Source organism: Myotis yumanensis, unplaced genomic scaffold (genome assembly GCF_028538775.1).
Source record: "Myotis yumanensis isolate MYYU_CA2020_CCGP unplaced genomic scaffold, mMyoYum1.0.hap1 SCAF_5, whole genome shotgun sequence".
In the NCBI taxonomy this organism is placed as follows: Eukaryota; Metazoa; Chordata; class Mammalia; order Chiroptera; family Vespertilionidae; genus Myotis; species Myotis yumanensis.
This window is the reverse complement of record NW_027223756.1, coordinates 16,198,441-16,222,999: the sequence shown is the minus strand read 5'-3', so window position 1 is coordinate 16,222,999 and position 24,559 is coordinate 16,198,441. Positions and strand designations below refer to the sequence as shown.

The window sequence follows — 24,559 nt, the reverse complement described above, 5'->3', positions numbered from 1 at the left end:
ACCTAACTAGAGGCTCGGTACATGAAATTTGTGCACGGATAGGGTCCCTAGGCCTGGCTGGCAATCAGGGCCAATCTGTAGGGCAGAGAGCCCCCACTGGCACCCGCCTTAGCCGGCCTGGCACTGCCCACTCACCACCCCGCCCCCCTGCTGCCACTGCCAGTTGCCCCCCTCTGCGGGGTGACCCCCCCCACACACCCCCTCCCCGCCCCACTCACACCTGCCTTGGCTGGCCTGGGGCCTGCGGGTTGGGAACAGCTCCTGCATTGAGCATCTGCCCCCTGGTGGTCACTGAATGTCATAGCGACTGGCCATTCTGCCGGTCATTCAGCTGTGTGGTCAATTTGCATATTAGGCATTTATTATATAGGATGATCTAATATGCAACAAGGCAAAGAGCTGGTGCTCATCATCCTGACATTGGTGCCGGGAGAAGTGACTAATTAGGTTCCATTAGCCTTCGCAGCTGTGGTGAACTCACCGGCAGTGTTTATGTAAATGCCAGTGAAGACACTCTGGTGGCTTTGTCAGGAAGCCATCTGACAAGCAGTTTAAATGCTCATTTTTTTAGGGGACTTAAAAAAAATTTTTTTTTAAATTGTAGGTATCTTTTCTTATATGTCAGCACTAGTCAACAATATCTATTGAATACAGACACAAGTCAAATTCCAAACATTCACTAAGGTATCAACTGGGTACAAGAAACCCCCTTTCCCTTTGGTGGGAGATCTTTAAAACAATACAAAACCTTGACAATATTAGTATTTTCCTATTATCATCTGTTAGGCAGTTCTAATCCACTACCTGACAACTTCTAAATGTAATTTTAGAAGAGAAATAATTAGAGGGAAAAACAATATTTATTTAGGGAGTGGTAAAAGCAGACAGGAAATTTCTTATAGTGGGGATCACTACTGTATTTCGCTTTCCTAAAAACAATTTTACCCTAAAGCTAAGATATGAGGTTATACTCTCCGCTGAATAAAATGCTGATAGCTGAAAGACTGCTTCTGAGAAACTGCCTCCTGAATAACTGTGGGGGTGGGGAGGAAACCCCGTGTCTGCTGAGGGCTGTTGTACCACTCAGAGGTGCAGGCTGCAAGGCCCCTCAGTGCATGTGGCCACACACAGGTAGCACGGGAGGAAGGGAAAAAAGAAACCATCAGATAACCCAGAATGTCACAATGACAGTCTGACCTGAGTCATTAAAAGAAGTGTCATTTCATTCTTGTCTTACTCTTCTAGTATGGCTTTCTCTAATTTCTTAAACTTTCTCAGTTCAACAATTAGTTCCCAGTATTTGAGATAGAGCCACATGAGTCTCCCATTTTGGCGTTTGTTGGTGTTCCAGACATCCCCACAGTAGGTTTCATGCTTAAATATGTCGGTCAAGCCAGCTGCCATTTCTAGGTCAGCAGCAACTGGGTCAGTGGATGCTCGGACCAGTAAGTTCTTCTCTATTTCCAGCCGCTTGCTGCGAGGGAGAACCAGGCTGCAGTAGATCTCTGTCTTTCTGAAAGAGCGCCTTCAAACTCTTTCAGCAGCAGCTGGGCCCTCCTCTGCCAGTCTTCCTCCTTTTCCACGCAGCTCAGATACGCACTTCTCAAGGGCTGCAATTGCCGCTTTTCTTTCATGACCTGAGCCCGTTCCTGTTCCAAAAGCTTCTTTTCTTCCACCAATTTGCGTCCCTGAACGATAAGGGCTTCTCGATAACTAGTCGTTGTGTTTTGTTCCTTTTCAAGTTCCAAAGACAACTGAGCAACGGCACGTCGGTTCTCTGAGATCATGGCATGGTACTTGGCTTCAAGATCCCGCTGGAAAGCAGCCGTCCTCTGACGGTATGCTTCTCGCTCTTTTTCTATTTCTTTTTGGGACTCCCTAGACCAAATCCAACGAAAAGCAGCCAATCCCAACATGGGAACCAACAGGGCATAATTCCATTTGCTTCCATCACCCCCATCATCCCTGTAATTGGGCCGGATATTCCAATTTGGGGGGTCATTTAAGTTATTCATGAAGATATCCCCCTAGCCGGGAGCGCCGAACCTAAAAAATTTTTTTGATGTGCATGTTTTTTACTCATTTCCTCCTTTTTGTCTTCCCTTCACTCTCCCCCATTTTCGGACTATTGGAGGACCTTCCCTAGTCACTGGGGAAGTCTGAGGAGTAGGGAGCCATGCCCTGTCCCACACTGAAGTTAAGCCCCCAAACTGCTGTTCTTCAGATTTAGAGATAGTTATTATTGTTGTGTATTTATATAATCTTCATATTTATTTGAAAAATCATCTGCTAAAGCTCTGATTAATCAAGAGCTTTAGAAGATGAACATCTTAAAACTGAGGTCCTACTTGGTTTCTTGGCTCAAATAGAGATGCTTTAAAACACCACTGCTTTTTAAAAATGGAAAATGATGGACATTTAGCTTTTCTGGGCATCAGATACAAATGAATTAAATTTCCCTTCAAAGTAATTATACAGATTGAGATGTGAAGTATACTTGTGCCAGGATCCCAAAATAAACAGAATTAAAACAAAAGCGGGGTTTGGTCAAACGAAAAGTACTTGTAGAAGCGAGTGGTGACAGAATCACTGGGCTCTTCTCCTTGCTATGATGAAGTCTTCACCAGGCAAAGGGGACAGAAACAAATCTCCAGGCAGAGAGAACAGTGTACACAAAGGCTGTTTTGCTTAAGTGAGTTCAAGGCACCAAAAGAGACAGGGATGGCTCCTGTTTCTCCAGGGATGGCAGGAGAGGAGGCTGGGCTGGCTGCCGAGGGCCAGGTCACGCAGGCCTGGGATGCTCAGGCCCTGGTTGTGGCAGTTGTGAAATGGCAGTGGGGACCAACCAGGTAGGGCTTTGATGACCTCAGTTTCAATGACAGGAACTGCTCTTGTGCCACAGTCCAGGGCAAGATTGCTCTGAGTTGCTTATAACTTTGCCCTTCCCTGTCAGCCTCTGGAAGCTCACCAGGGAGTTGGCTGTGCCTTGAAGTCGTCCCCCTGATCACTTCTCATTCCGTCAACAGTGCATGTGTTCAAAATAGGAAGAAAGTCAAACATTTGAGGGTTCTTTTTCTAGATGGTTTTGGCTTATGAATTCACTGTTTTTTCCCATAATTAGCTTAGAGTTTACCTATTGACTTTTTTTTGAACTTGTAAAGACTTAACTTTTTTTCAGGTCTGCTGTTATTTGACCTAGGAAATACAAATTACTTATCTGACCCTGACAAAATTAAAATGGGATGAGTGGAAATAAACCAAAGAGAAATGCACCCTCCCAAACTTCTCTCCTGTCTCCCACCATGGTCAATGACTGAGTCACAGCACGTTCAAGTATGGGGCCATGCAATAGATCTCCTAGACACCCAGAGAGGGGATGCAACCAGCTCAGGCTCACATAGCTACTTTCTGTCAAAAGCCGTTTAGTACTCTCTGCACTTGTCATGGTAAGTTGGCTAGCAAGTATGAATTTCAGGGGTTGCACAACTAAAAAGTCATTTGGTTACACAGGATGTTGGAGAACTGGGGGTCCACCCCTGATGCCTGTGCAATCCAGGTTGGCCTAGGCTTGCAGGGACCTCTGGGATTCCAAGGATCATAAGGTTGTCTGTAAAATCTCTCCAGCCTCGACAGAAACGCACCTTCAGATCACACGGGCAGAGGATGAGGGAACCAGAGCTTTTCACTTAGAGTTTCAGTGAGAACTCCAGCCAGGCCCCCTTTGGCAAGAGCATTTTAGTGAAGGGTCCAAGTTATGTAGAAAAAATGGCGATAATAATATTTATTGCCGAGGGTGAAATATTACCTCTTATTTGATTTTCCTACTTGAGAAAGCAAGAAAGATGTAAGAACAGGACATTAAGTTAAGAATAGCCTATTGTGTCACAAAGTAGAGCACAAAGGCCCCAGATTTTCAAGCATCAAATCTGGCCTTTTTCTTTCTTTTTTTAAAAATGTATTTTTATTTCAGATCAGAAGGAGAGATAGAAACATAAATGATGAGAGAGAATCATCGATTGGCAGCACACCCCACACTAGGGTCAAGCCTGCAACCCAGGCGTGTACCCTGACCAGGAATCAAATCATGACCTCTTGGTTCACAGGTCAATGCTCAACCACTGAGCCACGCCGGTCAGGCAAGGCCTTTTTCTTTGAGGAGTGGGGAAGATGTCTTTTGTCTTCCCTCATAATAGAAAGGATGCAGCAAGAAGTCAAAATAATGAACAAGGACCTAAGTGAAGACTGACTTTGTGTATCCCCTGAGTAATCCATAGAGCAAGTAATGCCAGAAATCCCAACACTGGGAACTTGGTAGCCAGCAAGCTCTCAGTGTCAGGCAGATCAGAGATCATGAGCCACAGGTCACTGCTAAGAAGGTGGTCCAAGTTATCCTTATTTGAATATGACACCACCAACAGCATTAGTGACAAAGGAGAAATGGTGCTCAGACTTTGCCGCCCGGCTTAATGGTGATCAGGCCAGGTAGTAATATGTATTATTATGATTATTGCTATTATTGTTATTTTTGTACTAATATCAACTAACATTTATGGAGCATTTACTATGGGCCAGCACTATGGTGATCATTTTACTTATATAATCTTATCAAATCCTTACAAGTCTAAGGACCTATAATAATTATTATCCCCATTTTACGGATGAGAACACTGGGCTTTAGAAAGGTTCGGTAACTTATCCAAAGCCACAAAACTAATCAGTCTTAGACCTGGGACGGGACTCATGGTCTACCTAACTACATAGCTCTGGGTAATAGTAGTAGTACTAATAATAATGACAACAAACACTCACTGAGCCCTTATCATGCTTGCACATATCTGCTATAGGCACCATGGTAAAAAACTGAGACTTTCCCAGAGGTGCACAGCAAATAAATCAATAATATGAGCACCTACTATGAGTTAGGCCTGAAATAGATGATTTTATGGACATTATGTGTGGGGTGATGGGTGAGGGGAATGTTATGTCAACAGTTCCAACGTATTAAATCCAATAGTAAGGTCGGAGATGGATTTGAAGAAACGCCAGCCTCCTCGCAGGGCCTGTGCCTTTTCGCTGCCTCCTCTTAACACACAGCCGGCCCGCAGCCGCCCCCCGGGCATGCGTGGCCCTCTGGGCAACCTGTTCCAGGCCAAAGAAGACTCGGAACCTCCGAAGGCTTCTTCCAGCTTTAAGACGACAAACGTGGCATCATCTTCCCAGCCAAAAAGAGTGAGTCCTAAGCTGGAGCTTAGTCCACAGCAGATACAGGAGCTACGCCAAGCTTTTGATCTCTTCGATACTGATGCAACTGGGACCATTGATGTTAGAGAGCTCAAGGTGGTGATGAGAGCAATGGGCTTTGAACCAAGAAAGAAGAGATTATGAAGATGATAAGTGAAATTGATCCAGAAGGTACAGGAAAAATGAATTTCAATGACTTCTTTACTGTGATGACTCAAAAAAAGTGCGAGAAAGATTCCAAAGAAGACATCCTGAAAGCTTTCAAGCTCTTCGATGATGATGAAACTGGGACCATATCGTTCGACAATCTCAAACGTGTATCCAATGAGTTGGGTGAGAACATCACTGATGAGGAGCTGCAGGAAATGATTGATGAAGCTGATCGAGATGGAGACGGGGAAGTCAATGAGGAAGATTTCCTGCATATCATGAAAAAGACCAGCCATTATTAAGAGTATTCTCTCCTGTTGCAAGCACACACAACTAGTTTTAGTGCCTGTTATTGTGTGAAACCTGGTTTTTGAGAACACAAGTGTTTTTTCCCCCACTAACCTCCCTGTATACCTTTAGTAACAACCTCACATCCATTTTCAACTTTTTTAAGTGTTCTTTGACAATATAGTTCTTTGTGAGGTGACCTGCTGCTTCCTTTAATTCTCCAAAACAGAACAAGAGCACATTAGAGCATTTACCCACTTGCCATTCTGCCTTGTATTGCTTCACTCTTGTCATGCAGTCCCACATTTATGCCACCATAGAAAGAATTCTCAGGCAAATACATGTTGTAACTTTGTCACCACAAACAGCAGGCATCTCTACAATGGTTCTGGTTTTAATTGACACCTAAGTGCAGTTTCTCTTTTAAAAAATACAGTGAACTCTCTCACTTGCAAAAAATAAAAATTAAAAAATCCAATAGTAAAATGAATCACAAACAGGCAAGTGTGAGTGTTTGCTCTTTAACATCCAGATTGAACAGCCCAAACCTCAACAAGTAATTGTTGAGGAAGTTGAGTTAGTTTTCATGAAGTTCAAATGAAAGTGGAATTCCCACTCTTCTTTGCAGCTCTGTCTGAATAAATTTGATGATACACATTCCGGTGCTTGTGTCATCACTGATCATCACCACAGAAACATAAACATCTGCTCTAACAAACACTGGAGTGCAGCATCACTGAATGTGTCAGGGAGGAGAGGAAACTGGCTCAGGATGATAAGGCTCTCCAGAATAAAAGTTCACTCAACTACATTAGCAGTGGCAGCCTCGGTTGTGGAGAGAAATACAAGCATTGCTTTTCAGAAAAGCACAAAGCAGGAGTCATGCATTGCTAAAGGTTGGACAAGGTTGATTTCGAGATGCTGTTCACATTCAACACCCAGTTTCCTTAAAAAGTCACTATCTATGCTGTCTTGCATGATGACAATAGAAATCCTTCAGGAGCAGGGATCTTGTCTCCCAAACTGCTCACAGAAAATCTCCTGCAGGGCAGAGAAGGCTAGCGGGGACTGCTGTATGGTTCTGGGAGAGGCCTCGAACAATCAGAAGTAGAATTGACCGTGGTTGTGGTTTGTGTTTATTGTTTGATGAGTCAGTGGCAGTATTAGTTATGTAGTTGCAGAAATTAATAACTAAACGATGGTTCTTGGCCCTGCATGGATTTATAGCAGTTGCACATGGGTGAGTCAGATCATGGATTGAATCCAGGGCTGAGGTATGTTTAGGTTTAGTTTGTATGGTGCTTCAAGAAATGATATATTTGTTGCTTTACAATGAAAAGTAATGAAATTTTATATGAAAATCTGGATTTACAAATTCTGTTTGTATTCAGAAGATCTGGTAGTACTAGACCCATATTCTCAAATGACAACAATTCGATCAAACTAAGGACTTATGTCCCTTTTAGATGAGGCATATACTCTAGTTAGCCACAGTCCCTGCCTCTCCCATGGTATTGCCCCTAGCCAATTTTACTTACCTTCCTGCCTGGCCCTATGAGCATTTGATTTTGTGATCATTGGTGGTGGTATTAGAGAGTAATTATTTCTAGCAAAGTTCTTGGCATATGGAGGGCACCCTATAAATGGTAGCTCTGATTATTCTTTATCAATTACAGGCTCAGGTATTTAAACTTGATCCTCAGGTTAGCACTGTCCAATAGAATTTCCAGTAATGATGGAAATGTTCTATCTCTGTTCTGCCCAACATGATAGTCACAAGTCGCATGTAGCTATTAGCCACTTAAAATGTGGCTAGTATGACTAAAAATATAGTTTCTTTTTTTAAAAGTTTAATTAATTGAAAATTAGATTTTAATAGCCACATGTGGCAAGTGGCTACTGTATTGGGCAAAGCAGATGTAAGTAATGGGATTGAACATCCAGTCAGGCATCCTTGTTTAGAATAAAATGTGGAGAATAGACACTGGGGCTGTGTGTGGGGGCATGTTCATTTTACAAGAGATTACTTTCTAGTGGGCTTCATCACACAGCATCACCTCCTTTCAGAAAGGAAACCTCCCCTTATTACCCAACTAGAATTTTTGTCGATTTAAGGAGCCAAAGCTATGTGTTTTCAAGATGTTGACTGTCCATTCCTACCAATAAGAACAAGTCACCTGAAGCGTGAACGGGAAGGTTTGCTGCTGTCCAATTAAGAGTCCTGACTGTCCAGTTAAAAGTACTGCATAAATGTAGTAACTAGACCTGTGGGTGGGAAAGCCTAACTTTTTTGATGAGCTGCTTGATTGACCCTGTCATTTATGAGAGCATAGAGCCCAGAGCCAGTGCTGCCAAGGGGACTGTGGAAAGGCGATGGAGGCCTGCTGACTGCTAGAGGGATCCGATATTCCTAGAGCCAGGGCTCCGTGGGCTGCCTGCCGTCTCTGCGGTTTCCACCACAAGCACACATTGATCACATCGAATGATCACATTGCCATATACCAGCTACAAAGTAGGATTCTCAAAGATCCCCCTTTCATGCAACTTACTCATTTGCATGTTGTTTGCCCAATAGTTTCTGACACTGACCTGCTTTGCTGAGCCCAGCAGTCAGAACCCTCCCTTCCTTCTCACAGGTTTGGAAACCCCAGAACCATTTACCAGACTTCGGCCTGTTGGTAACTTACCAGTCTCTGTTCTGAAACTTGCCCTACCTGTGGTTCTCAACCTTCCTAATGCCGCAACCCTGTAATACAGTTCTTCATGTTGTGGTGACACCCAACCATAAAATTATTGTCGTTGCTACTTCATAACTGTAATTTTGCTACTGTTATGAATCGTAATGTAAATATCTGATATGCAGGATGTATTTTCAGGGGTCGCGACCCATAGGTTGAGAACTGCTGCTCCAACTTGTCTAGCTAATAAATAACTTCACTGCTTCTAGGGATTTATGCACAGGAGGGTAAAACTAACATTAGCCTGTTTCATTCAAGATGAAGCTCTGAATTATATCCCTCCTCCCCCCCCAAAAAAGGCCTCTCTAAAAACAGAGAAAACCCTGTTTCCCATTTTTTCACTTCTCACAGGAATCTACTTTACAACAGAATTTGAGCAGTCTTCCAAGGTGCTAATCCTAGCCTACATTCTCACTAGCGGTGAAGAACTCTTATGATGCTGCATGTCTTTGCCAATATCGGTACTGTCAGACTTTAATTTTTTCCAATATGATGGGTGTATGATGATGTCACAATATGGCTTTAAGGTTAAACTATTGTTTAATGGAAAATATAACAGATGTACAGAACATTACATGAACTTATAGTTTAAAAAACACTTACAAAGCAAACACTCAAGAAATCAGGACCCAAAACAAAAAATAAAGCAAATCTCCTAAAGTCCCTCCAACCCCTATTCCAAGGCCATGTGTTCCTTCCTGATCTCAAAACCTTCCCTCTCCTACAGGTAATCACTATTTGAAATATTGCAATTGTTTCCTTGCTTTTAAATATATATATATATATATTTGTATTTCAGAGAAGAAAGGAGACAGAGAGGCAGAAGTAGAAATATCAACGATGAGAATCATTGACTGGCTGCCTCCTGCATGCCCCACACAAGGATCGAGCTTCAAACCTGGGCATATGCCCTAACCAGGAATTGAACCGTGACATCCTGGTTCTTAGGTTAACACTCAACCACTGAACCACCAAGATGGGCTGTTTCCTTGCTTTTTTAATGACCTTGATAAAAGGACTAAGGGGAGGATTTGCCTTATGTGATATATGTAGGAATTCCACATACAGGATAGCTTCAGAAACAGAAAGGGAAAATGAGAAATAAAAAACATTATGAGCTAAGGATGAGGTCAGGGACCAGGGGCTTCAGAGGGGAGGAAGGTCATTCATAGAACATAAGGAGCAGGTATTCAGTAATTAGCTATTTGTCCTGCAAACCTATGTTTGCATCCCAAACTTTATGTATAATTTTATTTTAGAACATCATGAAAATGGAACCATATTGTCTATAGGCTTTTGCGTTGTCTTTCCCTCAACAATGTGTTTATGTGATCCACTCATGCTGTTGTATATCCCTATAGATTGTTCTTATTACTCAAAGTTTTCCTGGGAGTAGATATGCCTCAAATTATTTGTTCATTCTATTTTTAGATGAACATTTAATCTTCTGTTTTAGTTATCATGAACAATGCCGTACTGGACATTCTTTTACATGAATCCCAGTGCACACTTCTCTGAAGTATATTTCTGAGAGTGGAATTACTGGGTCAAAGGGTACATACCTTTTTTAAAAAAAAAAATTTTATTGACTTCAGAGAGGAAGGGAGAGGGAGAAAGACAGATAGAAATATCAATGATGACAGAGAATCATTGACCAACTGCCTCCTGCACGCCCCACAGTGGGGCTCGAGCCCAGAAACCCAGCCAGGCATTTGCCCTGACCAGGAATGGAATCGTGACCTTCTGATACATAAGTTAACACTCAACCACTGAGCCACACCAGCCAGGCAAGGGTACATAACTTTTGAACCTTATTAAATAATGCCTGTTTTCTGAGATATCTACCAACAGTGTGTAAGAATTCTTATTCCACATCCTCATCAACACTTGATATTGTGTGTGTGTGTGTGTGTACTGGTAAGGATACAATGGCATCTCAGCATGGTTTTCTCTGCATATCCCTCATTACTTGGAAGTTAAATAAAACTGGGACAATCAAGCCCCTGAGGGTTCATGAGAAACTTACCTCTTCTTTAAAGAATTTAAACTAGGTGCCTTGTCCATAATAAGCATTATTATTAAAAAACAACAAACCTTTTTGCTGTATAGGACCGAGCAAATCTCCTATACATTTTAGAATCTTTTTTTTTTTTTTCAGGCCTCACCAAGCTTTTATTTGGTTCGGGATCCACCCATAGGATAGCCCTTAGGCAGGGAGGTTCCAGTGACACACAGATTATTCTTATCAATAAGGATTTACATGATTAAACGTGGGGAGGTTGCTTTAGCTACCATTATCTGGATTAACAGAGGTGGTGCACAGCTCTGTAGAATCATCTTACTAAATTAAAAAAAGAACCTGGCAAAAATTTGATTGGCTTGCACTGAATCCACTGATCAATGTGGAGTAAATTTGACCTCTCTACAATATTGAGTGTACCAACCCATAGACGTATTTTCTCTCTCCTCTATTTAGATTTTCTTTAAAATCTTAACAAAATTTAAAAATTTTTCTCCATAGAGGCCTTCAACTTATTCCTTGATTTTTTTCCTGGGTACTTCATATCATTGATGCTTAGTATCTGATTTAATTTTTTTTTTTCCATTTGTTGCTGGTATTCTGAAATGCATTTTTGAATGTATTATTTTTTGTTGTTAATCCTCACCCAAGGATATTTTTCCATTGATTTTTAGAGAGAGTGGAAGGGAGAGGGAGAGGCAGAGAGAAACATCAACGTCAGAGAAACACATCAACTGGTTGCCTCCTGCACGCACCCGGACAAGGGCCAGGGATCAAGCCTGCAACCTAGGTATGTGCCCTTGACCAGAATCAAACCTGGGACTCTTCAGTCTGCAGGCTGATGCTCTATCCCAGGGGTGGGCAAACTTTTTGACTGGAGGGCCACAATGGGTTCTTAAACTGGACTGGAGGGCCGGAACAAAAGCATGGATGGAGTGTTTGTGTGAACTAATATAAATTCAAAGTAAACATCATTACATAAAAGGGTACGGTCTTTTTTTTTAGTTTTATTCATTTCAAACGGGCCAGATCTGGCCCGAGGGCCGTAGTTTGCCCACGGCTGCTCTATCCACTGAGCCAAACCAGCTAGGGCATGAATGTATTTTTCTCCAACCAGGAAACTCTCTTTTTAGTAAGTTATCTGTAGATTATATTGAATTTTCCATGCAGAAAAACATTTTCTGCAAATAATGGCAGTTCGGCTTCTTCCTTTTTTAATTTTACCATGCTGATTAGGAAATCTAGTACATATTTAACAGAAGTTTTGATAGCAGGCATTGTAGTTTCATTACAGATCTTAAAGGAAAGGTTTTAACTTTCTACCTTGGGTGTAATACATGTTGCCGATTTTATGGAGCTACAACTTATAAGATTAAGGAAGTTCTGTTATATTCCTAAATATTCTAATTTGTTTTCTTTTTTAATTAATTTTTTAACTTTTTTTTTTGAGAGAGAGGAAGAGAGAGAAACATCAATTTGTTTCATTGGTTGCTTCTTGTATATGCCCTGGACCTTAAGGTATCAGAACAACACTGTAACCAACAGAGCTACCCAGCCAGCCAGATCCCCCTTTTTTTCTATTTCATGAATGGATACTAAATTTTATAAAATGCTTTTTGTGCTTCTGTTAAGATGATCAAGTGAATTTTTCTCCTTTTATCTATTATAGTGACAGACTATATTAATTAATTTTCTATTTTACTTTCTTAAACATGGATTGGCCATAAAGCATTACTTTTTATTTTTATACATTGCTAGATTAATGTGCATATATGTCTATGCTAATCTCATAAAAAGAGCTTAGAATGTTTCTTCTTTCTGGCAATCTTTAATAGAACTTGCCAGCAAAGCTATACTTGAAGTTTCTTTGTGAGATTTTAACTACTGGTGTTTTTTTTGTTTGGTTGGTTGGTTTTGTTTTTTAATCATTAGAAAGCTAATCAAGTTCCCTATTCTTAAACCAATATTGGTCATTCTATAAGAATTTGTACATTTTGTCTAAGTGTTCCAATTTTCCACAATATTTTCATATTATTTCTTACTGTCTATATAATCTATAGTAATGTCACTTTTGATATCTGCCATTATTTGTGCCTTCCTTTTTCATTTATTGTTTTATATATTTTTATTGATTTCAGAGAGGAAGGGAGGAGATAGAAACATCAATGATGAGAATCATTGATGACTGTCTCCTGCACGCCCCCTACTGGGGACTGAGCCTGCAACCAGGCATGTGCCCTGACCAGGAATCCAACGGTAATCTCCTAGTTCAGTGGTTCTCAACCTGTGGGTCGAGACCCCTTTGGGGGTCGAACGACCCTTTCACAGGGGTCGCCTAAGACCATCGGAAAACACATATATAATTACATATTGGTTTTTTTTGTTTGTTTGTTTGTTTAAATATATTTTATTGATTTTTTTTTTACAGAGAGGAAGGGAGAGAGATAGAGAGTTAGAAACATCGATCAGCTGCCTCCTGCACATCTCCCACTGGGGATGTGCCCGAAACCAAGGTACATGCCCTTGACCGGAATCGAACCTGGGACCTTTCAGTCCGCAGGCCGACCTGCTCTATCCACTGAGCCAAACCGGTTTTGGCTACATATTGTTTTTGTGATTAATCACTATGCTTTAATTATGTTCAATTTGTAACAATGAAAATACATCCTGCATATCAGATATTTGCATTATGATTCATAACAGTAGCAAAATTACAGTTATGAAGTAGCAATGAAAATAATTTTATGGTTGTGGATCACCATATGAGGAACTGTATTAAAGGGTCATGGCATTAGGAAGGTTGAGAACCACTGTCCTAGTTCATAGGTGCTCAACCATTGAGCCACATGGCCAGGCTCTCATTATTTCTTTATCGCTCTCCCTAGTAGGTAGCCGTAACTCATAAAGTCCTAGGCTCACCCACCACCTAAGCCTCCAGGCACCACCTTTCCTCTTCTAGATCAGATACTTCTACATAGATGATGAGCAAGCCTAAAACCTGACAAATTTCAAAAAGAATTAGAATGAATCTTCTCTTTCATTGTCAACATTAGATGGTGCCTACCCTTTGAGATGGGTACCATAATTACTATAGTTAAGGAAATTGAGATTCAACCAAAACTACACAGTTAGTAAATAATGGAGCCCAAATTCTACCATGCTTTTTTTTTCTCGTTTTAAAATTTTCTTTTAAGCCTCAGTTTTAATTCTGCCATTTACTAGCTGGTGTCCTTTGTGTATGGAAAGTTACATTTGAGTCTCAATATCCTCATCCATAAAATGGTTTTTATATAATTTTCCAAATTTGACTCTGGACAGACACAAATATACCCAGCAACTTACTTTTATCAGATCTTGAATATCTTTCCTCATCAGTACTCTTTTAAAAAAAAATCTTTATTATTGAAAGTATTACATAGGTCCTCCTTTTTATCCCATAAACTTCTTCCAGCTCCCGTCCTCCCCCAGTACTCTCACTCGTAATGGCTCTTAAATGGTTGCATATTATTCACAGCAGATTCCCTTATTTGTTGAATGAATGTGAAAATCAGTAAAGACCCACAAGATATCTTTCCTTATAATGCTGATACAATGCATTCCTGGCCAACCATACTTCCTTGCAAGACTCTCTCATCTTTTGAATGCCTTCCCTTATTCCAAACCTAGAGTGGGGGACAGGGAACCAGCAGCTTCACAGAATTTGGTCATATATTAAGCAAATGTGAGAAGCATCTTATTGTCTTATTCACTAACCAATAATGCCTGAGGTCTTTCCCAGAGCTGCCTAGACAAGACAAAGTCTTGTCTAGGCAGCTCTGAGAGAAAGGTTCTGATCAAGACTCTTATTCAAAACATAATACTGATTATTTTGAAGAATTCACACCATGTTCTCTCCACTAGAAAAGGCCGACAGGCACGGGCAGCAAGTCTCACTTGTTGAATAAAAAGCTCAATATTATAAATAGAACCTCTGAATTTCCTCATCTTTACCCCTCCTCTGCCACCTGGCTACAGCTACAAAACTTATGGTAAGGGTGCCACTTAGTGTTAGATTCATTACATTGCAATTTGAAATCAGTTCTTCAATCTTTGATTCTAAATGCCAAACACAAAAGGCAAATGACTTAGAATTGTTGACTTTTGATAGTTTACTAAGTACCATAAATTATGCTATGTGCTTTGTAGCCATAAAACCACAAAACTGACCCTGTTTCTTAAAGTGGAGATGATACACAGGTATTTCCTTAAAATACACAGAGAAGTCTAAGACATAAATGCCTTAACATGTCCAATTCCCACATACAAATCTCTTCCTCAGTCCAGAATCATGTAGTATCTATGGACTTTATATGGTAAAAATGTTGGATTCTACTCTTGGGTCCACTACTTATTACCTATTACTTATTAACTGTCTGATACAGTAGAGAGGTGGTAAAGTATGGAGGTTAAGTGCTTTGGCTTTTTTTTTTCCTCTTTTTTTAAAAAAAAAAATGTTTTTATTGATTTTAGAGAGCGAGGAAGGGAGAGGGATAGGTAGAAACATTGATGAGACAGAAACATCAATTGGCTGCCTCCTACACGCCCTCTACTGGGGATCGAGCTCAAAATACAGGCATGTACCATGACCTCTTGGTTCATGGGTTGATGCTCAACCATTGAGCCACACCAGCTGGACTGCTTTGGCTTTGAAAGTAGAAATTTTCAATCCTGGCTCTGCCACTCACTGTCTTGGTAACCTTGGGTAAATTACATAACCTCTCAGAGCAATTGATTCCTCATCTGTAATATGGGTATAAAAATCATGATTTCATTGGGTTGTTGTGAGGATAAAACGACCATGTAGTTATTAGAACAGTGTCGACAAAGGCCTATATATGTTTGCTATTGACTTTCCAACAGATTTAGGATAAAACAAAACTCCTTCCCTTGGCCTTTTAAATCCTGTAATCTGCTCTGTATCTGCTTCTCTAGCTCCACCTCCTCCCTATGTTGTGGCAATAGCAACCTTTCTCATCCAATTCATGCCACCTTTTTATTTCCTCATGAGATCCTTGCACTTGCTATTTCCAGTCACTTCAGGACCTACTGTTAAGCAGGATAGATAGCTGCTAGGGCAGGAGGGGAAGAGAGGAGGGAAAAGGGGAGTTTATCTCACCCACTGAACAAAGAAGTCAGCAGACTTGGGACTTGCCAAGATAAAATTGTCAGATGTTCTCATAAATTCTGGGAAAAGCCACAATATAAAAGGGGGACCTTGAAACCTAGTCTGCTTCCCAAGATGTCAGCGAGGGGAAACTTGAAACCTATAGGGGAGAGAGAAACATCAATGTGAGAGAGACCCATCTATTGGTTGCCTCCCACACACCCCCAAGTAGGGGTGAGGATCAAACCCCTTGACCAAGAATCAAACACTAAACCAGTGGTTCTCAACATTCCTAATGCCAAGACCCTTTAATACAGTTCCTCATTTTGTGGTGAGCAACCATAAAATTATTTTCGTTGCTACTTCATAACTGTAATTTTGCTACTGTTATGAATCATAATGTAAATATCTGATATGCAGGATGTATTTTCATTGTTACAAATTGAACATAATTAAAGCATAGTGATTAATCACAAAAACAATGTTTATTGTTATTTATTTATTATTTGCACAAAATTATATGTGTTTTCCGATGGTCTTAGGCGACCCCTGTGAAAGGGTCGTTCAACCCCCAAAGGGGTCGCAACCCACAGGTTGAGAACCGCTGCACTAGACCAATGTGTAGGCTGACACTTTAACAGTGAGCCACACTGGCCAAGACCATATAAGTTTTTAAACTTGTAACTATCAGATCTTGCGCTACTTTATACCATTGAAATAGTTCACATCAAAATTCTTTTAAAAAGACCTACAAAATCAGATCCTCTCAAAGTCAGAATTTAAGATTGCTAATGGAATTTAAATCCCTTAATCCTCTCCCCAAACACACAAATTCATATACAAATTATGTCATAAGTCTTATAACAATGTGATTCAATTAGGTTTCTTTTCCTTGCATGGATTTGCAAAACAGCCAAAAATTGGCTTTGTACCTTCTTAGCCCAACATCCTTAAGATTATAAAAGGGTTGAGGGGAAATAACAAGATTTCTTTTCAGAGCTGCTCAAGTGTTATGCAATGTCTAGCTTGCTCCCCCAGAAGGGAATGTGGGGAATAACCCTTCACCTTCATTATAAACTTACGACTGGCCTGTGTCCTCTGGAGCCCAATGATCCACACCAAATACATGTCAGAAAAAAAAAAAAAGTGGCCGGTCTACTTGGGAACAGCCTACACTCCAAAGATTTCTAAAGAGGATGAATGTTTCACGTATAGAATTGACCTGTGGTCACTTTAAACTGGTTTTTGCCAGCTCTAGAGCTGAAGACCTTAATAGAGTAAGAATGGTATATTGGAAACCGGGGACTAAGAGAATCATCAAAAGTGTACATCTGGGAAAAGGCATTACCTTTAACAGTGATTCTTTTTTTTTTATTAGTGATTCTTAAATCTTGATTATTTGCACCACAATCATCTGAGGGCTATTAAATCACAGCTTGTTGTATACCACTGCTGGCGTTTGATTTAGTAGGTCTGGAGTGAGGCAAGAGAACTTGCATTTCTAATAGGGTCCCCAGTAATGCTAATGTTCCTAGTCCAAGATTACACTTTGAGAAGCACTGGCCTACATTAAGAGAAAGGCCAGCAGAGAACCTCAGATACAAGGCAGACTCTTCACCAAGACTTTGGTGGAGAGGTTAGAGGGAAGAGAAGAGAAATACAGAAATAAAATGTGATCAAAACAGGTGACTTCTTGCTCAGATAGTCAAATCAGCTGGATTGGGGTGGGGAGGTTAATGAAAGGAAGGCCTAGTCCTCAGTCATTCAAGGGCCCAAACTAACTGAACCTTTATCATCTTCAAAATGGTAAAATTATGCCATCCAACCAGAAGAGAATGGAGGACCCAAAGTTATCCTGGGTGTGGCCATCCACCCAACAGATAAGAACAGAATGGAGGATTGTGCAAGAAAATTTTTATGGGGCAGGCCTGAATTTTTACCCTCATATTCCACTGCTAAGAGCTTTATCACATAGCCTTACACACATGCAAGGGGAGTGGGGAAATATAGTCCCTGGCAGGGCAGCCTTATCTCAGCACCGTATCTCAGGGGAGATACAATCTCCAGTGAATATCTAACAGTCTCTGCTACCAAACTCCCTTCCCATTGCAGGATTCCAGCTTTAAACAAGTATGAACTAAATTTTAAAGGAAATGTACACTTAATTACATAAACATTTTAATTACTAAAATGGTTGCAACTAAAAGTGATCAAAGGACTAATTATCTGATTGACTAAAAAAGGGTAAGGCCAAGATTGTTCTACATAGTGTATTTACAGGAGCAGTCGAGAGGAAAAATTGCTATTTTATAACTCTATGGGGTTCTTCTCTTTTAACATGTTACAATACTTTTTTAGAGAGTAGGCAAATTTTTAAGTAAAATATAAAGATTTCACAATTTCATATTTATACTACTTGATATCCTTTATTTATTTATCATTCTTTTTTTATTTTTAACACCAAGCAACCTACAGGGCTGCTGCTTCTATCTATCATTCTTAAAGCAAATAACAAGTCTACGTTCCAAGGACGGAAATTTGCTATTACTGAGGATTATCTTCAATGTTTAGTGCAACTCCAAAAACAGGAATATTCCACACAACAGCAGCACTTTGCTTTTTAAGTTGATTACTCTTAATGCAGTCACACTCATTGCCTATGCTTGCCATAAAATGAAATTACTGCCTGTGACATCTCATAATTGATAAAGTTGGAGAGTGAAGCTGTTTACATAACTCCTAGTTATATGTCTTTTAAGACTCTCCAAGAGCAAATGAACTAATATATGATGCTATTTACTGAAAGGAAAAAATAAAAACAACAAAAAACGCTTTAAGGTCTTTCATTCATTTCATCAATTAGAACGCACAAGGCAGCATCTTTCTCTATAATCTGGTCTTTCCAATGACCTGAATTTTCTTTTTCTTGTTCATTCTGTCCAGTACAATTGTTGCCATCATCAGCATCCATTGGTTCAGTTTTTACTCTTATCCCTGCTTCTGAATGAGGCAAATCATCAGGCAAAGAAGCCAAGCAATTTTGAATCATCTCAATGACTCTTTCCAGATGCTTTTGAAACCTCTCAGCTGTTTCAAGGCGTTGACGTTTCTGCACCTCCATCATGACCCTGAGGGTCTCTCTTGCTTGGTGAGGTCGGTATTCATTTATGAGATGATGAACATGTACAAAAAGCAGCTTAAGATCTTCCAGTTTCTCTTCTCGTTTTATACTCCCAGGGCTCCTTATCAAGATATCTAAGAGGTCTAAGAAATTAATAAGGATAGACATATTCAGTTTTCTCAGTTCTTTTTTGTGATCAAACTGCATAGGATGAAGCCGTTCGATGCCCTGACTTTCTAAAGGGCGGATGATAAGATCATCACACTGGAACTGGTTGCCAAACATCATATAACTGTCTTTTATTGGAGGTGGAGGCTTGGGAGCTAGTCCTTCCTGAATATTTTCATCCGTATACTCCTTGATGTATTGCATCGGCGGTGGTGGAAGGGCACTCACTTGCTGTGGCTCACCCATTGTGGAAGATCAAGAACCTATAGAAATAGACCAAAGATTTAGAGTACCTCTACAAAAAAAACCTGTCACATTGGGTGACTAGAGACAGAATATTTTCCTTTTTTCGCCCTAGCAGTTGGGGGCCCAGAATAAAATGATCTCCGTGGTTTCTAAAACTAACATTTACAACAGGGAAAGGCTATGATCCTTTTCTATTTATCCAAGTACTTTCCTTCTCTACTTAATACTTTCATCGGCACAAAAAAATAGGCTGCAGTATATTTTCATCTATAAAGAAAATTGTGCTCATTTAGACTGATCTTATCAGATTTTCAAGATATAATATACTGGAGGCAGTTTTATACTGGAATTTGTGAAGTTCTAAGGGCGGCTATTCCTGAGTTTCCACTACGCCACAGTGGCAGAGAGAATGTTGCTGAGAATCAATGAGTCAGTAGCTTTTATTCTCTGTATCAGTATCTGATTTGTCTCCCCAACCAGACAATAAGCTCCATAAAGGGAAAAATTTTGTCTATCATAGTTCTTGCTGTGTCCACAGCCTTGCACACAGAAGCTTCATAAGTATTTGTTGAGCAGCTTCATCCATTTCAAGAGGGCTCCAAATCAAAGAGAACTTGGAAGTAGGTACAAACATCCTTAATGTGTGTTCATTCTTTCATATATTTGTTAATATATGACAATGAGTATCCAGGGATGATAATTATGACAATAGATAATATCTGAGTGCAAACTATATACCAGACACTATTCTAAATACTTTTCTCATGGTTGTGAGAAATCCGAGAAAAGAAAGGTGCTCTTTCCATTTTAGAGATGAAATAAGTGGTTGAACCATTTGTGTAAAGTCACAGAGTAAGTAGTAGAGGATGGATCCAGAGTCTAAAGATTTCAAAACATTACACTATACTACCTTTCAAGGATAAATAAAAACCACTACCTCCATCCAACTGCTGCTTACAATCTATCAAAGAAATAACTACATGTTTTAAGGCTACTACAAAAGACCAACAGATCTGACTACCAAAAATAAATGTAACACAACAGAATGGTGGTTACCAGAGAGAAAGGAGGGTGAGGAAAGGACAACAAGGATAAAGGTTCAAATACATAGAGACTAGACTTTGGGTGGAAGGCACACAATGGAGTAAAATTATGAGGATGTACGCCTGAAACTTACATAATGTTATGAACCAATGTCACACCAATAAATTTAATAAAAATAAATAAATCTGCCGAAACTGGTTTGGCTCAGTGGATAGAGTGTCGGCCTGCAGACTGAGGGGTCCCGGGTTCGATTCCGGTCAAGGGCATGTACCTGGGTTGCGGGCACATCCCCAGTAGGGGATGTGCAGGAGGCGGCTGATCGATGTTCCTCTCTCATCGATGTTTCTAACTCTCTATCTCTCTCCCTTCCTCTCTGTAAAAAATCAATAAAATATATTTAAATAAATAAATAAATAAATAAATCTAAAAATTCCATTTAGCAAAGTATAAGCAAAATAACAGGCAATCTCATTTTTCTGGGCTATAAATGCTTGCAAGCTAACAAAGGGCAAAAACTAGAAATTTTTATTTTTCAAAAACATTATTTTCTGACTCCATTTCCCAGGAGCACCATGACTTCAGGAATTGCCTGTCTTGTTCACAATTCTACCAAGCTGCACCTCAAACAATGCCTAAAAGGTGGTAGGTCCTCTATAAAGGTCCATTGAGTGAATCTCTTAAAAAAAAACAAAAAAACTACATTAAAGAAGGATATAGGCAGAAGATGACAAAGAAAATGCAATTGTTAAATGAAGTTGGGATGCCCTGACCAGGTAGCTCAGTTGGGGTTAAAGTCATCCTGATATGCTAAGGTTGCAGGTTCAATCCCCAGTCAGGGCACATACAAAAATCAACCAATGAATGCAAAAGTAAGTGGAACACAAATCGACACTTCTCTTTCTCTCCTCCTTCCTTTTAATAAAGTCAATAAATTTTAAAAATTTAAAAACAAATAAATAAAGGGAAAATATTCAGGCTAATACACTTTGTTTTAAGATGTTATTAATTTATAGAGAGAGGGGAAGGGAGAGGAATAGAGACAGAAACATCAATGAGGGAAACATCATCCATTGGCTGCCTCCTGCATGCCCCCTGCAATCCCAGCCCGGCATGTACCCTGACTGGGAATTCAACCGGTGAGTTAGGCCTTCCTGAATATTTGGTTCATGGGTCAATGCTCAACCAGTGAGCAACACCAGCCCAGGCTAATACACTTTTTAAACCAACTTTTTCATCTAACAAACCATCAAGATGTCAAATACTCCATATAATCAACAAATAGAACACCTTCTATGTGGCAGACCTTGGATTCCAGCAGACATCACACTCTCCTTTTCAGTGTCTGCAGAGTGGGCATCCTAATTTTAGAAGCAGATGTTTAGCTATCCTGGCCCTTCAGGGAAGTTTCTGGGGTGGAGAGCATCCATTCACCTCAGCTCTCACAGAAGTCGCCTTCATGACCATCACCAGGTAACACTCTTAGGTGGTAGGCCAGCACCACCCCCAGGTAATGTGGGAAATTCTCATACACAACTGATAGGAAAGGAAACAAGTACATATTTGGAATTTAATTTGGCAGTATCAAAAAGTTTAATACTGATACTCTTTGAACCAATAATTCTATTCATAGAAATTTATCCTATAAAATTGGTACAAGTACACCCAAAAAAATACCTAAGTTTAACGCAGCCCTGTTTGAAAAGAGCAGGAAAAGTTGGAATTAATACATGGTTTTATAGATGAGGGCTGTATAAGGTGGTCTATATAATACAATACAGCCATTAAGGAAAAAGGAATGAAAGTGCATGGGAGGAGGGTTATAAACACTGTGTACTGTTTCACTAAGTTACAAACTTAGGACAGCTGCAAATAGTTACACTCAACCCTTTAAAACATTTTAACAGCCCTGCTTGATTTGGCTCAATGGATAGAGCATTGGCTTGCAGACTAAAGGGCTCAATTCTGGGCAAGAGCACATGCCAGGGTTGTGGGTTCAATCCCCAGTGGGGGGTGTGCAGGAGGCAGCCGATCAATGTTTCTCTCTCACCATTGACATTTCTACCTCTCCTTTCCTCTCTGAAATCAATAAAAAAAATTTTTTTAATAAAAAAATAAAAACAAAAAAGTTTCAACATAAATTTTAAGACTTATAGAAACACAGATTCATGCACCAGTGGAGTCCCTCAGCCTGGCCTGCGGGAATCAGCCGAAACCAGCCCTCCAACATCCCCTGAGGGATCCTGAGTTGCAAGAGGGCGGTTCTCGGTTCTCGGGTGACACACCCTGGAATCAGGCTCCCTCCTCTCTGGTTCTCAGAGCATCTGCCACTGGTGGTCAGTGCGCATCATAGCTACCGGCCAGAAGGTCGAAAGGCCGGATGGTGGCTTAGGTGTTTAAATGTGTAGAAGATTTATGAATAGTAGAAAGAACATTCCATATTCTTTTTTGTTGTTGTTAATCCTCACCCGAGGATATTTTTCCCATTGATTTTGAGAGAGAGCGGAAGGTGGTGGTGGGGGTGGCGGGGAGACATCCATTGGTTGTCTCCATTGGAACTGGGGACTGAACCTGCAACCCAGATACCTGCCCTTGATCGGGAATTGAACCTGCAACCCTTCCTGCACTGGTGGACGCTCTAACCATTGAGCCCACTGGCCTGGGCAAACGTTCCACATTCTTCACAGATTCTCCAAATTTTAACATTTCCCCTCACTTGCCTTATTGGTCTCTCATCTCTTTACCCCCCTAATACTGCAGTGCATACCCCCAAAACAAGAACGTTCTCTTACTAACGACATCATTACCAGAATCAGAGAAGTGGCATTGATCTGGTACTTCAAAACAATTTTTTCAGATATATTTTTATTGATGTCAGAGAGGAAGGGAGAGGGAGAGAGAGATAGAAACATCCATGATGAGAGAGAATCATTGATCAGCAGCCTCCTACACGCCCCCGACTGGGAATCGAGCCAGCAACCGGGGCATGTGCCCTTGAGCGGAATCCAACCCGGGACCCTTCAGTCCGCAGGCCGACGCTCTGCCCACTGAGCCACACCGGCCAGGACTCAAAATAAATGTTAACCAGCCCAGGTTTCACCCATGCAAGCCTTTCCGGCTGTGAGTCCCGGTGTGTGCTTCCCTGCACCCTGCGCATTCCTCAGTTTTTAAGTCGCCATTTTCCAAAGGCCAACTTCCCGGCCGGTGCCACGGTTTTCTTTCTCTCCGCTCTCACTTAACCTGAGGTAAGTCCTATCTATCGCTAACTTCACGTTCCAGGTACGGATCCCAAGTCTCCATGAGGGGAAGCAGGACTTCGTCTCCTCCCTCGGTCCTCTGAGCCACCCGCACCAGCTCTTCAGTCAGGACACCTACCGGGGACCCCGACATCCTGGGAAATTTGGCGGATTTACCCATCACTTCCTAGACCAGTGGTTCTCAACCTTCCTAATGCCGCGACCCTTTAATACAGTTCCTCATGTTGTGGTGACCCCCAACCATAAAATTGTTTTCGTTGCGACTTCATAACTGTAATTTTGCTCCTGTTATGAATCGTCATGGAAATATCTGATATGCAGGATGTATTTTCATTGTTACAAATTGAACATAATTAAAGCATAGTGATCTATCACAAAAACAATATGTAATTATATGTGTGTTTTCCGATGGTCTTAGGTGACCCCTGTGAAAGGGTCGTTCGACCCCCAAAAGGGCCGCGACCCACAGGTTGAGAACCGCCGCCCTAGGCGCACCCTTTCATAGCCACGGAGGTCGTTGGTGCCACCAATGCCAGGTCGCAGCCACACGGACCCGCTTCCTCTACCGCACAGGTGGCTGCGGCGGGTTGTTTCACCACCTCTCAGGGGCGTCTCTGGGCCACGGGGCTCGGGATCCACCCTCCCCCCCACCCCCCCAAGTCCTGAAGTCCAGCCATTTCAGGGCTGTGCCCCTCGGGAGGTCGGGTGGGGACGCTGTTCTCACTTTACAGAGGCCGGAGTCGCCAGAGGGCTGGCCAAGGCCACCCCGGTTCGGTCCCCCAACCTGCAGCCCGGCCCGGCCTCCCCACACGGACCGAGGCACCCCCAGCCTGCCGGGCGGTCCACCAGGGCTCCGCGCGCGGCCGGGAAGCCACGCCGGGGGCCACGCTGAGGGAGCGAGCGCGCCCCGCCCCAGGCCTCCCCCACCCCACTCCCAGCGTGCCCCGACGAAACCGCGGGGTCCCGGGAAGAGAAACGCGTGGCGAAGCGAGCCCCAAACCGCCGCCGCCCACTCACCTCAGAACTGCGTTTACTCTGGTAACGGCCTCTCCCACAGCTGGCGAAACTCAACTTCCGGGAAGACGTCGATGATGCTGTCTCTTTATTGGCTGAAAGAGCTGTTCTTTATCCGAGACTTGTCCCGCC

The 24,559-nt window shown here is 41.5% G+C and overlaps 1 protein-coding gene and 2 pseudogenes across 1 annotated transcript; 1 reads left to right on the top strand and 2 right to left on the bottom strand.

Moving 5' to 3' along the window:
* Positions 1-584: 584 nt before the first annotated feature.
* LOC139010280 (coiled-coil domain-containing protein 127 pseudogene) lies at positions 585-24,473 on the bottom strand (annotated as a pseudogene).
* Positions 5,026-6,126, top strand: LOC139010089 (centrin-2 pseudogene; annotated as a pseudogene).
* Positions 16,071-24,501, bottom strand: MED7 (mediator complex subunit 7). Its single transcript, XM_070414522.1, has 2 exons — positions 24,431-24,501; positions 16,071-19,132 (listed from the first exon to the last, which is right to left on the bottom strand). Exon 2 carries the CDS (start codon positions 19,113-19,115, stop codon positions 18,414-18,416), a length of 702 nt encoding a protein of 233 aa, XP_070270623.1. The 5' UTR covers positions 19,116-19,132; positions 24,431-24,501; the 3' UTR covers positions 16,071-18,413.
* Between the last annotated feature and the right edge of the window lie 58 nt (positions 24,502-24,559).

Coding starts and splice junctions, on each gene's coding strand:
- MED7 (XM_070414522.1), bottom strand. CDS start 19,115: ATGGGTGAGCCACAGCAAGTGAGTGCCCTTCCACCACCGCCGATGCAA.